Source organism: Oratosquilla oratoria, chromosome 26 (assembly GCF_046742065.1).
Source record: "Oratosquilla oratoria isolate Oo_2021 chromosome 26, ASM4674206v1, whole genome shotgun sequence".
NCBI classification, from domain to species: domain Eukaryota; kingdom Metazoa; phylum Arthropoda; class Malacostraca; order Stomatopoda; family Squillidae; genus Oratosquilla; species Oratosquilla oratoria.
This window is the reverse complement of record NC_134802.1, coordinates 49710221-49727292: the sequence shown is the minus strand read 5'-3', so window position 1 is coordinate 49727292 and position 17072 is coordinate 49710221. Positions and strand designations below refer to the sequence as shown.

At 41.0% G+C, this 17072-nt stretch overlaps 1 protein-coding gene across 7 annotated transcripts in view; it reads left to right on the top strand.

Annotated features, from left to right (window-relative positions):
• Positions 1-17072, top strand: part of numb (NUMB endocytic adaptor protein) — a 137726-nt gene that overhangs the window by 102670 nt on the left and 17984 nt on the right. For 5 of the 7 annotated variants that reach the window (XM_076209726.1, XM_076209721.1, XM_076209725.1 and 2 more), the window contains 7 exons: positions 4373-4540; positions 7283-7354; positions 8171-8248; positions 8967-9107; positions 11756-11948; positions 13356-13468; positions 14545-14686. In XM_076209726.1, coding sequence (XP_076065841.1) covers positions 4406-4540; positions 7283-7354; positions 8171-8248; positions 8967-9107; positions 11756-11948; positions 13356-13468; positions 14545-14686 — 874 coding nt within the window. In that variant the 5' untranslated portion in view covers positions 4373-4405. Of the gene's footprint in view, positions 1-940; positions 2183-4372; positions 4541-7282; positions 7355-8170; positions 8249-8966; positions 9108-11755; positions 11949-13355; positions 13469-14544; positions 14687-17072 lie in introns of those variants that run through there. The other 2 variants (XM_076209724.1, XM_076209722.1) reach the window with 2 other exon arrangements.

Genomic DNA, 17072 nt, shown 5'->3' with positions numbered 1-17072 from the left:
CATGCTCTCAGGTACAACAGTTCGTGGCTGACCAACATTCCTTCCCTTTTTCAGTTATTTATCAAATGGTTTTCCCCAACAACGTAACTACAGTATGCTTGGGCTTATCCTTGGGATATTCCACCCCCTTTCCTCTGTCGTTGTCGCCTCCTCCTGAACGCCGAGGGCTGACCGTTGGGCTCTTTCGCTATTGTGCGTTGTTGCAAATGCAAACGACTTCTGCCAAGATGTAATTTTAACGATGTATGAATAACAACAATAATAATAATGATGGTAGAAATAATTATTAATTGTAATTGTAATGTTGAGGAAATGGAAACTGCACAAGTGGGTATTTCATTCAGGGCACAATTAATATTCCTACGGATTAATCACGTAACATTCTTTTATGATGAGGGACGCTCCTCACAAAAGAAAGCTGATGATATATAACTTCAAATACACCTCTTTTAGTCTCTTTGGCCTGATATTGTCCTTTGGCAAGATTAATACTGGTTGATTATCAGTTACGGAATATACATATATTTTTCTTAGACATATCGTGTCCACCTTTGCACATACATACAGATTTTAAGGGACGTACTCTTACGGGGCATTTCATGTCGACATGATGGGATGTACGCTGATAGTGTTCTTCTCCCAAGGTGTCTCAAGCCACGAACTTTCGTTCACTTTCGTTGGCCGGGACATATGATGGGTCTGTTGCATTACACGCGTGGGAATAAAATATACAAAGGTTACAAGGAAGGAAGTGTTTGGTATACGAAGATTGCGTTCTAAGTTGTTTATCTTGGGCGCGAGCGCGCAATGTTTTTTTGTCGCCTTGACATCGTGACAGAATCGGACAAGTTCATAATCAACAACGGAAACGCTAAGGATCAAGTTTTGGGGGGATTTTGAGGATGTTCGGCGTTGGCTCCTCACTGTGGAGTGTGCCTTTACGTTGGGTGCTACAATTTCTCCGAGACATTAATTTTTTCGTGTGTATTGAGGTGTCACCTGCCCACCTTCCCTACACCAGGCACCTGAAGTGGAGATGTGCCAAGTTTGCTGCTGATTAGTGTCGTTATCAGATCGACTTTGACTGTGGGAGTAGAAAACTACAGTAGTGTCGGGTGTCGAGTTGCATTTGTTATCACGCATTGTTAGATTTTGTAGCTTTGCCCGTCTACAGTCACCGAACAATTGTGGTGGAGGAGTGGTTAAAGTACTCTGCTCAGAGGGAAGGTGCCTCATCAACGTGGCCTTTGACGTTACCAAGGAAGGAACGGAGAGATAAGACCCCATCTTGGACTGGACTCGTAGGATATAACATCTAGATAAGCACAGGCACTTTCTTCACAAGAACAGGAGGCAGTCTCGCGACGAGAGAACGTTAAAAGAAGTTAAACGTAAACTGTAAATAGTTTGCCCACCTACTCTCAAGAACTCAAGATTGTCACCTTGGATCCGCGGTCCGCACCTGCTCATTGTTGCAGCCGCACCTGTTATTGTTGCAGCCGCACCTGTTATTGTTGCAGCAACACCTGTTCATTGTTTCAGACACACTTGCTCATCGTTGCAGCCACACCTGCTCATCGTTGCAGCCACACCTGCTCATCGCTGCAGTCACACCTGCTCATCGCTGCAGTCTTACCTGCTCATCACTGCAGTCACACCTGCTTATCGCTGCAGCCTCATCTGCTCCTCTCTTTCCGTTACATGCCACATCGGTCGACCTGCACCATTGCAAGAGTGAACACTTAATAGTTCAAAACTCAATAGAACGAAACCAGGACAGTATTAGATTGACTCCCAGCAAAACTTGTCAATTTAGATACGTACGTAAGTGCATACACGTGCACACCAACAAGACTGCCGACAACCCAGCTCAGCGTGGATAGATCGAGCTTGGCTGTGATTTCTATAGACGTCTCTCCGCATCAACCACCCGAAGAGACCCGAGACTGTTTCGGTTCTCGGTCCCCCAGCACGGCATAGCCTTCTTCACCCGCCCATGTCCCCTCCCTCAGGCATCATGTCGAGTGGGTGCCATGCCATTGCCTCACGCGTTGCCAGCGGTAGGCCCGGAACCATACACGCTACTTCGATGAGATCGTCGTCTTCGTCGTCGTCCTTGCCGCAACGGCATGCACCTCTAAAGAATGTTCAGTCTTCGCCAGGTGCCCTATGCGCCACCAGGGTAGGTCACGTGACGTGAGCATTCGAACCGCTCCCGCCTCAACCTCCACCCCCCCACCCTCGATGACGTGTTAAGTTTCAGGGTCGTACTATGCATGACTGCAGTGTTGGTGCAACCACACTATTAATATGGGTTTAATATTGTAGTGCTTGTTTTCAATATCCCAACAATTAAGTTTCATGTTAAAGTTGCTCTCAGAATTTATAAGAAATTATGTGTATATGCATACATGTGTATATTTACCTAATTTGTGTTATAGCTTGAAGTAAATGTACATGCAAAGCTGTCAGAAACAAGTTGGCAAGTGTTGTAACACTGCTGCTTAGGGGTTCAATTGTTGCTTTGTGTCTCACTAAATGAAAAAAAAACAGGCCCATCATGGCTGGTAACACTGCTGTTTCGTTGTGGATCTGTTTCTATGTCACTGGCTGAAAGTGGTAGTAAGGGGAGAGCCGTTGCCCCCCCCCCCCCATGTGTGAAAAAGTGTAAGAAATACAGTTGATGTTAATAGAGAGGGATCTTGGATTTAGTCTGAAGACATTGTCACCCCCTTAGGACTGCACCTCCTTTTGGAGGTAATGGGTGTTGACAGTTTTGAAAATGGGCAGCATTGCTATCCACCATGCAAGACCACCATATCCAGGTCTACCTGTCATTGATCCCTGCTCAATTGTAAACTTTAAGATTGTATTTAATCTCAATTTTTGCAGAAGTTTTTTCTATTATTATTATTATTATTACTGTTTGTATTATTATTATTATTATCATAATTATTATTTTAACCACTTTTAAGTGCCCTGACAACTTAAGGCATTATTTTTTGTCAGGTCAGTATTCATTATGAAAATATGATCAAATTTGATACTGGTTAATTTACTTTTATGTACATTAAAAGGTATTTGTTAATTTTATTTATTTATTTATTTTGATTTTATTTATTTTATATATATATATATATATATATATATATAATTTTTTTTTTTTTTTTTTTTTTTTTTTTTTTTGTGTGTGTGTGTGTGTGTGTGTGTGTGTGTGTCAAGGGACCAGTGACAAGTATCTCCAAATGATGGTACAGCAAGACAGATGTGATGTCAGAGAATCATCTTGCTCTCTTCAGAAGTTTTTTCTATTATTATTATTATTATTATTGTTTATATTATTATTATTATTATCATAATTATTATTCTAACCACTTTTAAGTGCCCTGACAACTTGAGGCATTATTTTTTGTTAGGTCAGTATTTATTATGAAAATATAATCAAATTTGATATTGGTTAATTTACTTTTATGTACATTAAAAAGTATTTTAATTTTATTTATTTATTTTGATTTTATTAAATTTATTTTATTTTATTGATTTTATATATATATATATATATATATATATATAATATACTGTGTGTGTGTATGTATATATATATATATATATCTTTTCTTTCTTTTTTTTTTTTTTTTTTTTTTTTTTTTTTTTTTGAGTCAAGGGATCAGTGACAAGTATCTGCTAGTGATGTTACAGCAAGACAGATGTGATGTCAAAGAGAATCATCTTGCTCTCTTCAAAACTTGTTATTCCCCACACCTTCATTTGAAGGTGCCCCAAGGGTCACTTGGTTTCCTAACCACTCTTAATACCAATGTCAACTGTATTCCCCCCTTCCCCTTTTTTGTATCTTTCTCATAAGGAAAGCTGATAGTCAGCAACTGTGCCCCTTCAATTACCACAACCTGGTGAGATTAAAACTATACAATAATACTAGACAACAGTCCATTGTTTGTAATCAGATTGATGGGAGAGCCACAAGATGAATGCTAGCCATTCTGGGGCTACAGGTTTCCCATTCAGTGGAACTTGGTATTATTATTCCTGAATTAATTAAGTCTAAAACCTACAGGTAGGGGATTTCAATCCTTCCTTAAGGTTTTTTAATACTACAGCAATGAGAATTTCCCCTCAACAAAATTCCTCAGTGTATTCCAGAGAACTATGAAGTATTTATTGGTAACAAATTATTAGCATATACAGTAACTATTATAGAGTCCTCACAAGAATGATTGTGATGCTGCCATCACAACACTGTGCTCAGGTGTGATGGGAGAGGGTATGAACATGATCAACTTGTATTTTTCATTTCTATGTATCATATTGGAATGTTATCAATTTGAGATTAATATAACCTCCTTTGTTTCAGGTTGAGGGCCCAAGTACATCACGGCCCCGCAGGATGGACCGTTTGCGCAGAAGTTTTCGGGAGAGTTTCCGCAAGAAGAAAGATCATGTGACTGAGGCCTCCAAACCACATCAGTGGCAGACAGATGAGGCATCTGTTAGGGCTGGGACGTGCTCCTTCCCTGTCAAGGTACTGAAGCATGTATGGAAAGGGAGAGTATGACTGCAGTTATATGCATAGTGTACTTTTTCCAAGTAGACTAGGGAAATAATGACTTGAGGCACATAAATTCTTAAGCCACAAAGTTTTAGTTGCAGACACTGTAGGTCTTGAGAGCTACCAGGTCATAATGTGGGCAGACATTGATTTTGGGAAGTTGAACTTTAGGTATGATTTAGAGAGGTAATTTAGATGAGTGGTTAATGTCATCAGCTAGAACTGAAAATGTGTTAAGGTAATATACATGTATGTGTAGGTTTAAGGGGTTACCACAGTCTAGTCCTTTGAAACTGGACATGCAAAATAGGGACAGATTGTAAATTCTTACTAGCCATGTTATAGATTGCCTTGGGATTAATTATGGTACCTGCTGATGGTGGCCCCTCATTGGTGACTCCACCCCACCCCCCTCTCCATTCCTTCACACAGAGAGAGACAAAAGTCCCTTCAGGCTGTGTCAAAATATCATACACATAAGCCTAACCACCCTCATCCCCCACCCCTCCCTTACATAACAGTATCATCTATACACAGCCACTTTCCACTCATCCCTATCTCCTGCCCCTTCCTGTCCTTGCTCAACAGAAATTCCCCTCTTGCTGAATGCTTCCTTCACCCCATCCATCTCATCTTCGGTTATCCAAACCATCCCATTGCTCTTTCATCAGCCCTATCTGTCATCTCCTTTTCCAATACTGCTCTCCTCCTTACCTTGTTTCTTGCTCTATCCAACCTAGTAACCCCTACCATACTTCTCAGACACATTCAAGCACCTCTGCTTCTCTTAGATTCTGTGTCTATGCCCCATACAAAGCTGTCAGCACATTTACCCCTTCATACAATCTCTTCTTTGTATCCATACCCCGAAGCCTATTTCTCATGACACATTTTAATCCCCCAAGGAATTTACTTGCTTCTCAGTCTACAATTTACCTCTACCTACACTCCACCCTTTCCTGCCACATGTGACTCCAAATACATAAAGCTATCCACTTCCTTCAGCCACTCTCCTTTTAGACTTAACTCACTGACATCCTCTCCCCATGTACATCTCATCACCTTGGTTTTACCCACATTTACCTTTAACTTTCTCTTATTTCATACCTTCCCAAGCTCTGTCACTAACTCCTTTAATCCCCCCCTCTGACCTGCCACATGTATAGTGTCATCAGCAAACAACAACTGGCTCACCTCATACTTTTCTCCATTCTCTTTAACCATCTCCAGTCACCCATTACCCTCACCTTTACCTTCTGCACCACCCCATCCATGTACAAATTGAACAGCCATGGCAACATGACACATCCCTGTCACAGTCCCACCAATACCTCAAACCACTAACTCTCTTCATTTCTAATTCTAACACAGGCTCTAATACTCTTGTAAAAACTCTTGACTGCCCTTGACAGCTTCCCCCAATCCTGTATATCTGCAAAACCTCCCACAATGCTTTCCTCTGTACCCTGTCGTAAGCATTTTCCAAATCCACGGAGGCCCAAAAAACATCCTTACCTTTTCCTAGTTTTTCACGTATCTGCCTTACCACAAAAATCTTATACATGCAACCCCAGTCATTCCTAAACCCACACTGTTCCTCACCAGTTACTCCCTCTGTTCCTCTCCAAATCCTTTCAGTTAAAACCCTCCCATAAGCCTTTCCAACTACATTCAACAAACTGATCCCTCTGAAACTACTACACTCACATTTGTCCCCATTTTCCTTGTAAAGCAGAACTATACAAGCACTCTTCCAGTCCTCTGGCACTCTACCCTCCATTAAACACACATTAAACAGCCTCACTAGCCAGTCCACTATTTCTGTACCTCTCTTCTTCAGACACTTCACATGTCATCCATCTAATCCAGGCACCTTACCTGCTCTCATAATTTTCAGAGCTACTTGCACTTCATCTTCTATTTCTCCCATTTCCTCCCCCATCACCATCCTTTTCTTAGTGCCACCCACTGCTACCTCCAATTCCTCCCTATTGGCCTCCACATTCAACAGCTCTCTAAAATACTCCACCCATCTTCTCCTTACCAGTTTCTCATCCATTAAGATCTCTCCATCTGTATCTTTTACTTCTCTCTCCCTCTCTCTCTCTCTCTCTCTCTCTCTCTCTCTCTCTCTCTCTCTCCCTCTCTCTCTCCTTAACTCACCTCCCTTTTCTCTCTTGATTTCTTCCAAAACATCTTTTTATTACCTTCAAAATTTTGTCATTACTCCTCCCCCATTTTACATCTGCTCACCATTTTGCCTCCTTTATCTTTTGTTTTGCTTCTCTGCTTTTTTCTCTATACCTCTAATTTTTCTCTCATCCTACTTTGCAACCAGTAATAAGAGGGGGATGGGACAGCATAATGGAGAGACTTGCAGTACAATAAGGTAGCATCATTCCTCTATAATTAGAGATCCTCTAACATAAAATTATATGAGGCCCTGGTTGGTAGGGGCACCCCAGATAGTTCCTAAAGTTTTGGTTGCATGCTACTTCACAATAACATGCAGATATTACATACATACATACATACATACACCAAGGGCTCCTTCCCTCTTACAAGGGAGGTAACCAATCTCAAAAAGTATTATTCCACTCCCACCCATTTCATCCTAACCAGCCCCACTCCCATTCACCAACCCTCCCTCCCTTTTTCTTGGCAACTCCTGGGTGCACCAATACCCCAGTAATTCTTTTTTTATTTCTTTTCCAGTACTTAGGATGTGTAGAGGTGTTTGAGTCCAGAGGAATGCAGGTGTGTGAGGAAGCTATTAAGGTATTAAGGGTGAGTCAGTATTTGTATTCATTCGTATATATTACCTTTTCATATTGTATTGTTAAATATATTTTTATGTAAAGCAGGTAAAGTAAACTGTTAGATAATCGTAAAGAGAATGAAGGTGAAGGTTACAGGTTCCTTGTGTACTAGAAAATGCATTGTCCCGTAACATTGAAATACTTCATTTTGATACACAAGTAGTGATAAGCACTTGCCCTGGGAGAACACATAGAACAGAGATAATAACCTTGGTTGCAGCAAAGCTCCTTCTGTTGTGAGTTCTTCATTTTAACCAGTAGGGGAGTTCCTGTTAGCTGGATAAAGTTGCCAGACTAAAGTCAGTGAAAGAGTAATAATAATGATGATAATAATAACAAGTTTATTTGGCAAAAATCAATATACATGAAGTGCAGATAATGAAAAGAACACATAGTTCGAAATATCAATTACAATTGCCGAGGATAACACAAAAAAAGCATGTAAGCTTATTTCCATTGTGGTTCTCATAGCTTGCTATTTCACCAAGATGAATGAGAACACTGGAAATAGCCAGAATGGAAAAAGAAAACTTACAAAGTGAATTAGCTAGTGAAAGGGTCAAGCTTTGTAAACATTGAAAGTAAGGTGTGGTCAAGATGATTGATGACATTGGCCTCTGAACTGGTGTCTTGTATTGATGGGAATGAGAGCTAATGACTCAACAGATGCATTAAATGCACTTGTTTGACAAAGTGTATGATAGTTTGTTGCCAAATAGTTGAATACCAGACTTGAAAAAGATTTACTGTACATATAGATTAATCTTTCTGTGTTTTCCTTCAGAATTCCCGAAGGAGACCACTACGGGGTATACTATATGTATCGGGGGATGGCCTCCGTGTAGTTGATGATGAAACAAAGGTAGGTATGGAAGATATCAACTTGTTTTGCGTACAATAGTGGAAATTTGTCCATATGCAAAGTGAGTCATTATATTTTTTTCAACTGTTGTAACTTGTTACAAAAGAATCCTTTGTCACTTTCTTTGATTTAATATCTCCATAGTTAGATTTTTATGTATATCCATTTTTTGGAAAGTATTAATTAGTTGCATAAAATGCTAAGTTGGATCTGAAACCAATACCTATCTTTACACTGGTATGCTCATCTTGTAAAATGAGTGATGGTATAGACCCATTGGATATTATATTCCTTATAGTTGAGCTCACTACATTGTGTCCACTGTTCATGTGGAAATTTATATATTATTTGTTTAATTTGTCCACATTTAAACAGCAGGGAGGGATATTGATATTACATCAAATAATTGGCTCTCCTCTTTCCTGCTCCTCTGTCTCCCTCCTTCTCTCTCCTCTCTCCTCTCTCACCTCTCCTCTCTCACCTCTCCTCTCACCTCTCTCATCTTTCCTCTCCTCTTCCCTCTCTCCCTTCACTCTCTCCTCTCTCTCTTTCTCTTACTTTCTCTTTCTCCCTCCCTGTCTCTCCCTCCATCACCTCTCCTTTCTCTCCCCTTCCCCCTCTCTCTATCTCTCTCTCTTTGTGTCTGTGTGCACCCAATTTTGCACACACACGTGTATATCACATGTCAACACATTTCATGACTTGTATTATTTTTCAGGGCTTAATTGTAGATCAAACAATAGAAAAAGTTTCATTCTGTGCACCAGACCGTAACCATGAAAAGGGGTTCTCGTATATATGTAGAGACGGCACCACTCGAAGATGGATGTGCCATGGCTTTATGGCTGTCAAAGAAACTGTAAGTATGTGTAGTTAGGATACTAAAACTGTATATAGATGGTAGAACTTCAGTTACACAGAATAGATTGAGTGTGTAGATGCCAGTATGGCCACCATACTTATGTCATACCAGCACAGGGTAGAAAATGCAACAGACAACACATGTCCCCTCTGCCACATGTTGCCTCATACTTGATCAAGTACACATCCAGACTGTTCAGCTCTGGCAGTACACACACACACGACCCCAACATCCATCTTTGCACCAATGAGCTTTTTTGCCTGTAGGGGATGAAATGTAGCCAATGCATACACCCACCCCAACATGACCCTATCATAACTAGTAATAGATCTTCGGCTAAGGCCTGAGAGATGAGTTTCTGCCACAAATTCAGTACCATGTTCCAATGACTGTGGGCTGTACAAAATCAACAATAGTACCAGTAACACCAACAACAAGGATGACATAATCATCATCATCAAGAACACCAACATCAATACCATGCAGTCAACACCCCAGAATGGAGAAGTACAAACCCATACCAAGGGCTTTATCCCCCTTATAAGGGAGATAACCAAGTCAAAAGAAACATAATCATTCTCACCCATTTCAATCCCATCAACCATCCTTTCCTCCTACTCATCTTAGCTCCTCATGGATGAAACGTCATCCCTGTATCCTACCCACTGCCTTGGGTCAGAAGCAGTGCAGCAAGACACAGTACATCCACAGCAAGCCTGCTTCACATAATTGGTGACCCCCCCCCTACTCTATCCCCTCATATGGAAAATAGAGTAGACTGGGAAAAATCCCTTCGACTGCATCAAAATATCATTCACCTATAACCACTCACTATCCTTGCATTACAGTATCATCTATACATATCCATTTTCCACTCACCCCTATCTCCAACCTTCTCCCTTCCTTGCTCAATAGACATTCCCCTTTTGCTTAAAGTCCTCTTCACCCCACCTATCCAGCTCATCCTCAGTCATCCCCTCAAGTTCACTCCATCCATCTCTGCCTTCCACACCTCTTACCATTCTTTCCATGTATCCAAACCATCCCAATACTCTTTCATCAGCCCTATCTGTCATCTTTTCTACCCCTGCTCTCCTCCTCACCTCATTTCTCACTACCTAACCTTGTAAACCCTACCATACTTCTCAGACATTTCATCTTAAACACATTTAAACTTCTCTCTGCCTCTCTTATATTCAAAGTTTCTGCCCTATACAGTATTGTCAGCACAATCACCCCATCATGTAATCTCCTTTTGGCATCCATTCCCAAACACCTATTTCTTGTGACACTTTAATCCCCCAAGGCATTTACTTGCTTCTCACAATCTACAATTTGCCTCCACCTCAACACATTCCTGCCACATACAACCCCAAGTACCTAAAACTATCCACTTCCTCCAGCCTCTCTCCTTTAAATACAAATGTATCATCATAATTTTATGAGTAGTGATTTTAACTCTTACCATAGACAATTGATGTGTCTCTGGTCCATGGAGGCTTCTAAAAACATTCTCTGAAATATTGACTGCATGTCACCAGAGAGTTGGCACTCTAACACAGGGTCTTTTGTACACTCAGCTTTTAGTGGTGTCTTGCGACACTGCTTCTGACCCAGGGCGGTGGGCAGGGTGCAGGGATGACCCGTCCTCCAGGAGGTGCTCAGATGAGAGGGAGGGTGGGATGGGTGTGGAGTGTATTTAGGGATGAAATGGGTGGGAGTGTTTTTATGCCTTTCCCTTTTTGGCTACCTCCCTTGGAAGGGGGAAAAAGCCTTGGTATATGTATGTATGTACGTATGTATGCATATTATTTGTATAGGTTTACATTGATGCAGGTATATGATATACATACATACATATACCAAGGCTTTTCCCCCTTACCAGGAAGGTAGCCAAAAAGGAAAAAGCATAAAATCACTTCCACCCATTCCATCCCCGAAAACACTCCACACCCCTCCACCCTCCCTCCCATCTTAACACCTCCTAGATGACGGGTCATCCCTGCACCCTGTCCACTGCCCTGGGTCAGAAGCAGTGTTGCAAGACACAGCACATCCACAGCAAAGCCGCTTCATTAGAGGACGGGGAGAAATCCCTATGGGCTGCGTCAAAATTTTGCTCACACACACTACCTCACCCCCCATTCCCCCGTCCATTCCACCTCATGCATCACAACATTTTCCATATACAACCATTCTCCATTCACCCCTGTCTTCTGTCCTCTCCCGTCCTTCCTCAACAGACATTCCCCTCTTCCCCAAAGCCCCCTTCACCCCATCCATCCATCTCATCCTAGGACGTCCCCTCATGTTCACTCCCTCCACATCTGCCTTCCATACCTCCTTTACTAGTCTTTCTTCACTCATTCTTTCCATGTGTCCAAACCATCCCAATACTCTTTCATCAACCCTATCTCCCAGCTCCCTTTCCACCCCTGTTCTCCTCCTCACCTCCTCATTTCTCACTCTATCTAGCCTATGGGTTATATGATATAATGAAGATAAAAGGACATGCTTTTCATCCCCTCCTCCTCCTCCTCCTCCTCATCCTCCTCTGCCTCCATCGGTTAGTGATGTTACCCATATTTGATTGATGTCGAAGCTGCATGTATATATCAATTTAATTTTTGTTTTCTTTTCTTCAGGGTGAAAGATTGAGTCATGCAGTTGGCTGTGCTTTTGCTGCTTGTTTAGAACGCAAGCAGAAGAGAGACAAAGAGTGTGGGGTGACCATGACATTTGACCCAAACACCTCCTCTTTCACTCGCACAGGATCATTTAGACAGATGTCACTTACGGAAAGGCTGTCAGATCCTCAGGAATGTAAACCCAGCACAAGTAAGTCTTGTTACTTTTTTAAATATTTGTATAATTTACTTCTAAAAGTGCAGTGTCTCGCTCCGTTGCCTGTGACTCAAGCATTCTCGTTGTTGTTGTTCCTTAGAATGTCTGGCCAAGCAGTCCCAATTCGACCAATGTGGTGGGTGACAGTGATGACCCTTCGTCCTCAAGGGGTTAATATAAGAGGGATGATAATTAGGTATTGCATGGGCATGGGATAGGTGTAGGGCGAGTGTATGCTTTGACATGGTCATCCCCATATAAGAGGAAAAATGCCTTTTAGTTTGTATGTATACCATTACACTAGGGTATTGAAGGAATATTTTTAACCACCGAAAGGCCCATTACTCCTTAAAAGGGGTGTCCTTATCAAGGCATAACCCTGTACCCTTCACCCATTGCACTTCCATCAAAAAACCCATTTGTTGTCCCTTTCAATTTGGTTCCTTGTGGGTGAAGGGTCGTCCCAGTCTCCTGCTTATTGCTCCAAGACAGAAACAATGCAGCAAGGCACAGCACCTCTCCAGCTGGGCTTTGTGTCATGCTGCATTGTTTCTGACCCAGTCAGTGGGAAAGGGAAAGCAAGTGTGTTTTGGATGAATGTGAGATAAGTGAGTGGGTGTTTGCTTTGACTGAGCTAATCCCTTATGAGGGGGCAATGGTCCTGTGGTAAATGTATGTTTGCAGCAATACCCTAATATAGGAGCATGCATACATACACACTGAAAGGCATTTTCCCCTCATATGATGGGTATATTGTATGTATGGTGGGTAGCCAAATCAACTATACATTCACCTGATTGTATAGTTATGCACTTAATATTTGGACTATAAAGGCATCCCTACAGACAAGTCATCTATACTTCATTAATCTATTTTGAATGGAAGTGGTGGGAATAAACAAGCAATGGCTGCCAAGACTTGCTGTGGAAGTATTGTACTTCACTGCATTGCTTTCAACCAGAGTAGCATGGCAAGGTACTGGGATTACCAGTCATCCATGAGGTGCTGAAATGTGAAGGGTAATAAGTTTTATGATAATGTATATGGATTTTATTTATGAATGAAGTGGATAGATGGAATGAAAGGGAATTTGGGTGCGGAGGTATGTCTGTTGAGCAAGGAAGAGAGTACAGAAGATTGGAGGGAATGGAGAGAGGTTGTGAATGACTGAGGAATTGTTATGGCTTGAAGGGATATTTTTGTTTGCTCTGTGGATTACTTGAGTGGGTGTATTCTGCTGAGGATCACAGCCAGTGATCGAAATATACAAAAATTGTTATTTCCTTTCTTTTCTTAATCCAATCAAAAGTGGGTCTTTAGTGTATGTAAAGAAAGGTTGGAATTGTCTTACAATGGTGCAGTAGGAGTTAACCAGTTTGTAATTATATTTCTTTATTCTAGATCCTGTTCCTGTGAAAAAGGTGGAGAACCCACATGCCATAGCGCGGCCCCACGCAACTCCATCCATGTTGCAAAGGCAGGGATCTTTTAGGGTCTTCCAGCATCTTAACCAGGTAAAAATTGCAAACAGATTTAATGAAAGCTAATTATACTTAGTATGTTACTTCATACAACCTGTCTCATTTGTTAACTGTAGTATTTACTTTGGAATTGTATTAGTGTTTACATTAGGGTTCAATTTTATTTCTTCGCAGACTATTTTTGTAGAAGAAAAATACAGAGTGGGGGGAACCCATAGTCCCCTCACTATCTCCTATTTACTCACCTTCCACAATATGTATAGGAAAACAGTGGCATGATTCTTCCAACAACACCCACAACCACAACCATCACCACCTTCCATAACCACAACTGTCACCACTATAAACACCACAGGGTGATTAGAGAAGGAAAAGAGTCATAGAAATGGTAAAGAATAGGTTCAAGGGGACAGAAAAAAGGAGGGACAACTTTAGTACAAAATTATCTCCACATTCCTTTAAATAGAGATTTTACTCAGACATTGATAAATATTGTGTGTACTCTGGTCCATTGGGTTATACTGGTGGGAGTGTATCACGCATACATATACCAAAGGCTTTTTCCCCCTTACAAGGGAGGCAGCCAAAAAACTAAGGCATAAAAACCATTCCCACTCATTCCATCCCTAATACACTCCACTCCCCTCCACCCTCTACCCTCCGTCTTATCTTGACATCTCCTGGATGATGGGTTCATCCTTGCATCTTGTCCACTGCCCTGGGTCAGAAGCAGTGTTGCAAGACACAGCAAGGCTGCTTCATTAAATCGGCAACCCCCCCCCTCTCCGTCCCCCCATTCAGAAAAGCATGTAAATATCATTGATAAATATGAACTTATGCATTTCCCACCCAAGTGCATGATTATAATCTAATTAATATGTCTTTTTGCATTGCTTCTGACCCAGGCAGTGGGCAGGATACAGGGATGACCCTTCATCCACGAGGAGCTAAGATGGGAGGGAAACAAGGGCGGTGGATAGGAGTGGAATGGGTAGGAGTGGGTATGTGCCTTGACTGGCTATCTCCTTTGTAATAAGGAAGAAGCCCTTGGTATATAGATAGATAGATTTTTGTCATTAGATTAAAGATGTTTTTGTTCTTGTTTGCAGTCATCACCCTTCAAAAGGCAGCTCTCACTTCGACTCAATGATTTGCCATCCAACCTCGAGAGACAAAGATCACTCTCGCTCGACAACTCTTCCAACAATGCAAACAATTCAAATGGCCTCAACAACAATAATCAAGCTCCTGGTATGTATAGACTAGATATGATTAGATTTTATTATAATAGAATGTATCGTGGATTAAAGAAATGTGGTTGATATCAGCAGGGAAGCCTTTGAATTTTATTTCTACACTTCAAAAGATAGTTTGTTCTAATGTGAATATGCTTCATATGACTTTAGTGGAAAAAGAGATCAAGTATCTTGCAGTAAATGATTTAGTGGTGAAGGGAGAGAGTAGTATTTTTTGTACTTGTGTGAATATGAAACTTCAAAATCCTTATACATCTTCATATCTAGAAGAACATGTGTGCCCAATAACTGGTCTATTTTGGTTGACACAGACCTGTAACTAGTTCAGGAACTGTCTTTGACTTTGTTGCTCTTGAAGTTCAAGGATCTGTGTGCTTGTCCAATAAAGGTTCCTTAGATCCTGTATTGGAGTTGTGCTCATCTTTGATGGGCACCTCTGTAGCTACCCAAGCTCTAGGGTGCATCTTTTCCATCATGTTGCAAGAGGGAGGTCTGGCTTGTCCAATATATGGATTCTTCATTTGATTTAAGCATTGATACAAGCCTGTTTAAAGGTTTCTTCTCTTTGGCGGGGAGCAGATTGTCAGTCATTTCTGTTGGAGGCTAGTGCTTCCAGTTCGTTTGCTGGGATGTTGTACTACTTAAACAGCTTCAATATTATGGTCCTTGTACCATGTCTTCAACCCACAGAGACCCTGACCATTCCATCTTACACTGCCTCCTCACTTTAACTATTCCTAGACAACACAATATTTCTTTCTCAAGTGATTTATGGGCCAGTATGATGGCAGTCACCTGCAAGCGAGACCTAGGGCAGTGGATTAATTGATTCATACATACACTGAAGTGCTGGAATTGTAGAGGTGATAAAGGAAATTCATGGAGGACAGTAGCAGAATGGAGGGATGGTAGAAGTTAAGCAACCAACATTTTTTTTAGATCAATCTCCAATCTTGAAGGAATGTTGAGTAATTTGGTTCTGAGGGATGCCCAAAAAATATTGACTGCATAGAATATCCAGTCAGAAGTTCTTGAAGGACTTTTGCAAAGACCATATTTGTTGTACCTCAGCCCCTCCAGAACCTGTGCTGAGTTTCAGGAAGCACAGGCAAGGTGACGGTGCAATAGCTTGGTGGCATGACTTGGCCCAATAACCACAGATACATCCACTGTTGTGGCTGTAGTTTTAAGCATACATAATGGGGTAAAGGTGACAGTTATTGTTGCAGCTAGGTATTCTCTCTTCTCTCCTCTTCTCTCACCCTCCTCATTCCTCCTCTCTCTTTCTCTCTCTTTTTCCATGAGTATATAAATACATTTGCAGTGTTAAAAAAATTTAAACAAGATGGAGCATTCACATATATACAGGTACATGTTTTTCTGTGTATGTGATGTCACGTCTTATTGAAGATGCTTTAAAAGTACGTAAGAATACTCTTCCCAGCTGATATTACCACATTGTTAGTTCAAGTTTATAGGGGCATATGACAAGCTTTTAGTGGTTTGGCTTACTGATCCGTGTTCCTCATGGTTTTCACTTGGAAGTGGTACTAATATTAATATACTAACAAACTAACATTTGCATGAATTGCATATACCCATATACTGTTTAATCTTGTATAGATAAGATGTGCTCTTGGTCAAGAAATTCTTTATTCTATCAATTGGGAATAAATTAGGGTAATAGATAAGAATATATTATGATGTATAACGAAAAATATTTGCCAAAAGTATTTTATGTGCTGAAAGAATTATTTGATATTTAGATAGTAGTGGGTACATGTTTAAATTTTCAATATTTACTGGCATTAAGTGGTAAATATTTTATGCATCCTAAGCTGACAGTAGCTCTTAGCCTACCCTGTTATGGCCTTTATTCCCATGAAAATTGGGAAAAAGAGCAAGAAAAGAAAATAGAAATAATGATAAAAAAAAGAGAGAACAAATTAGTTTTAAATTTGAAATTAAATGCATTTGGATATGAAGAGCCCAATACATGCTCCATAAACAACAAACAGGAAAAATGTAGATAAAGGTCATCAGTACTACAACCAACAAAGAATGTGTATACATACATATACCAAGGGCTTTTTCCCCCTAACAAAAGTTATAATTCCACCTCCACCCATTTCATCCCTACCCACTCCACTCCCATTCACCACCTCTCCCTCCCTCCCCCTTTTCTTGGCTCCTGGGGAGAATTCCCTTCGGGCTGTGTCAGAGTATCATTCACACGTAACCTCTCCCTAACCCCACCATCCCCCACCCACTCCCTTCTGTGCATAACAGCATCATCCATATACAGCCATTCTCCACTCACCCCTATCTTCTGTCTTCTCCCTTCCTTCCTCAACAGACATCCCCCTCTTTCTCAGTGCCCC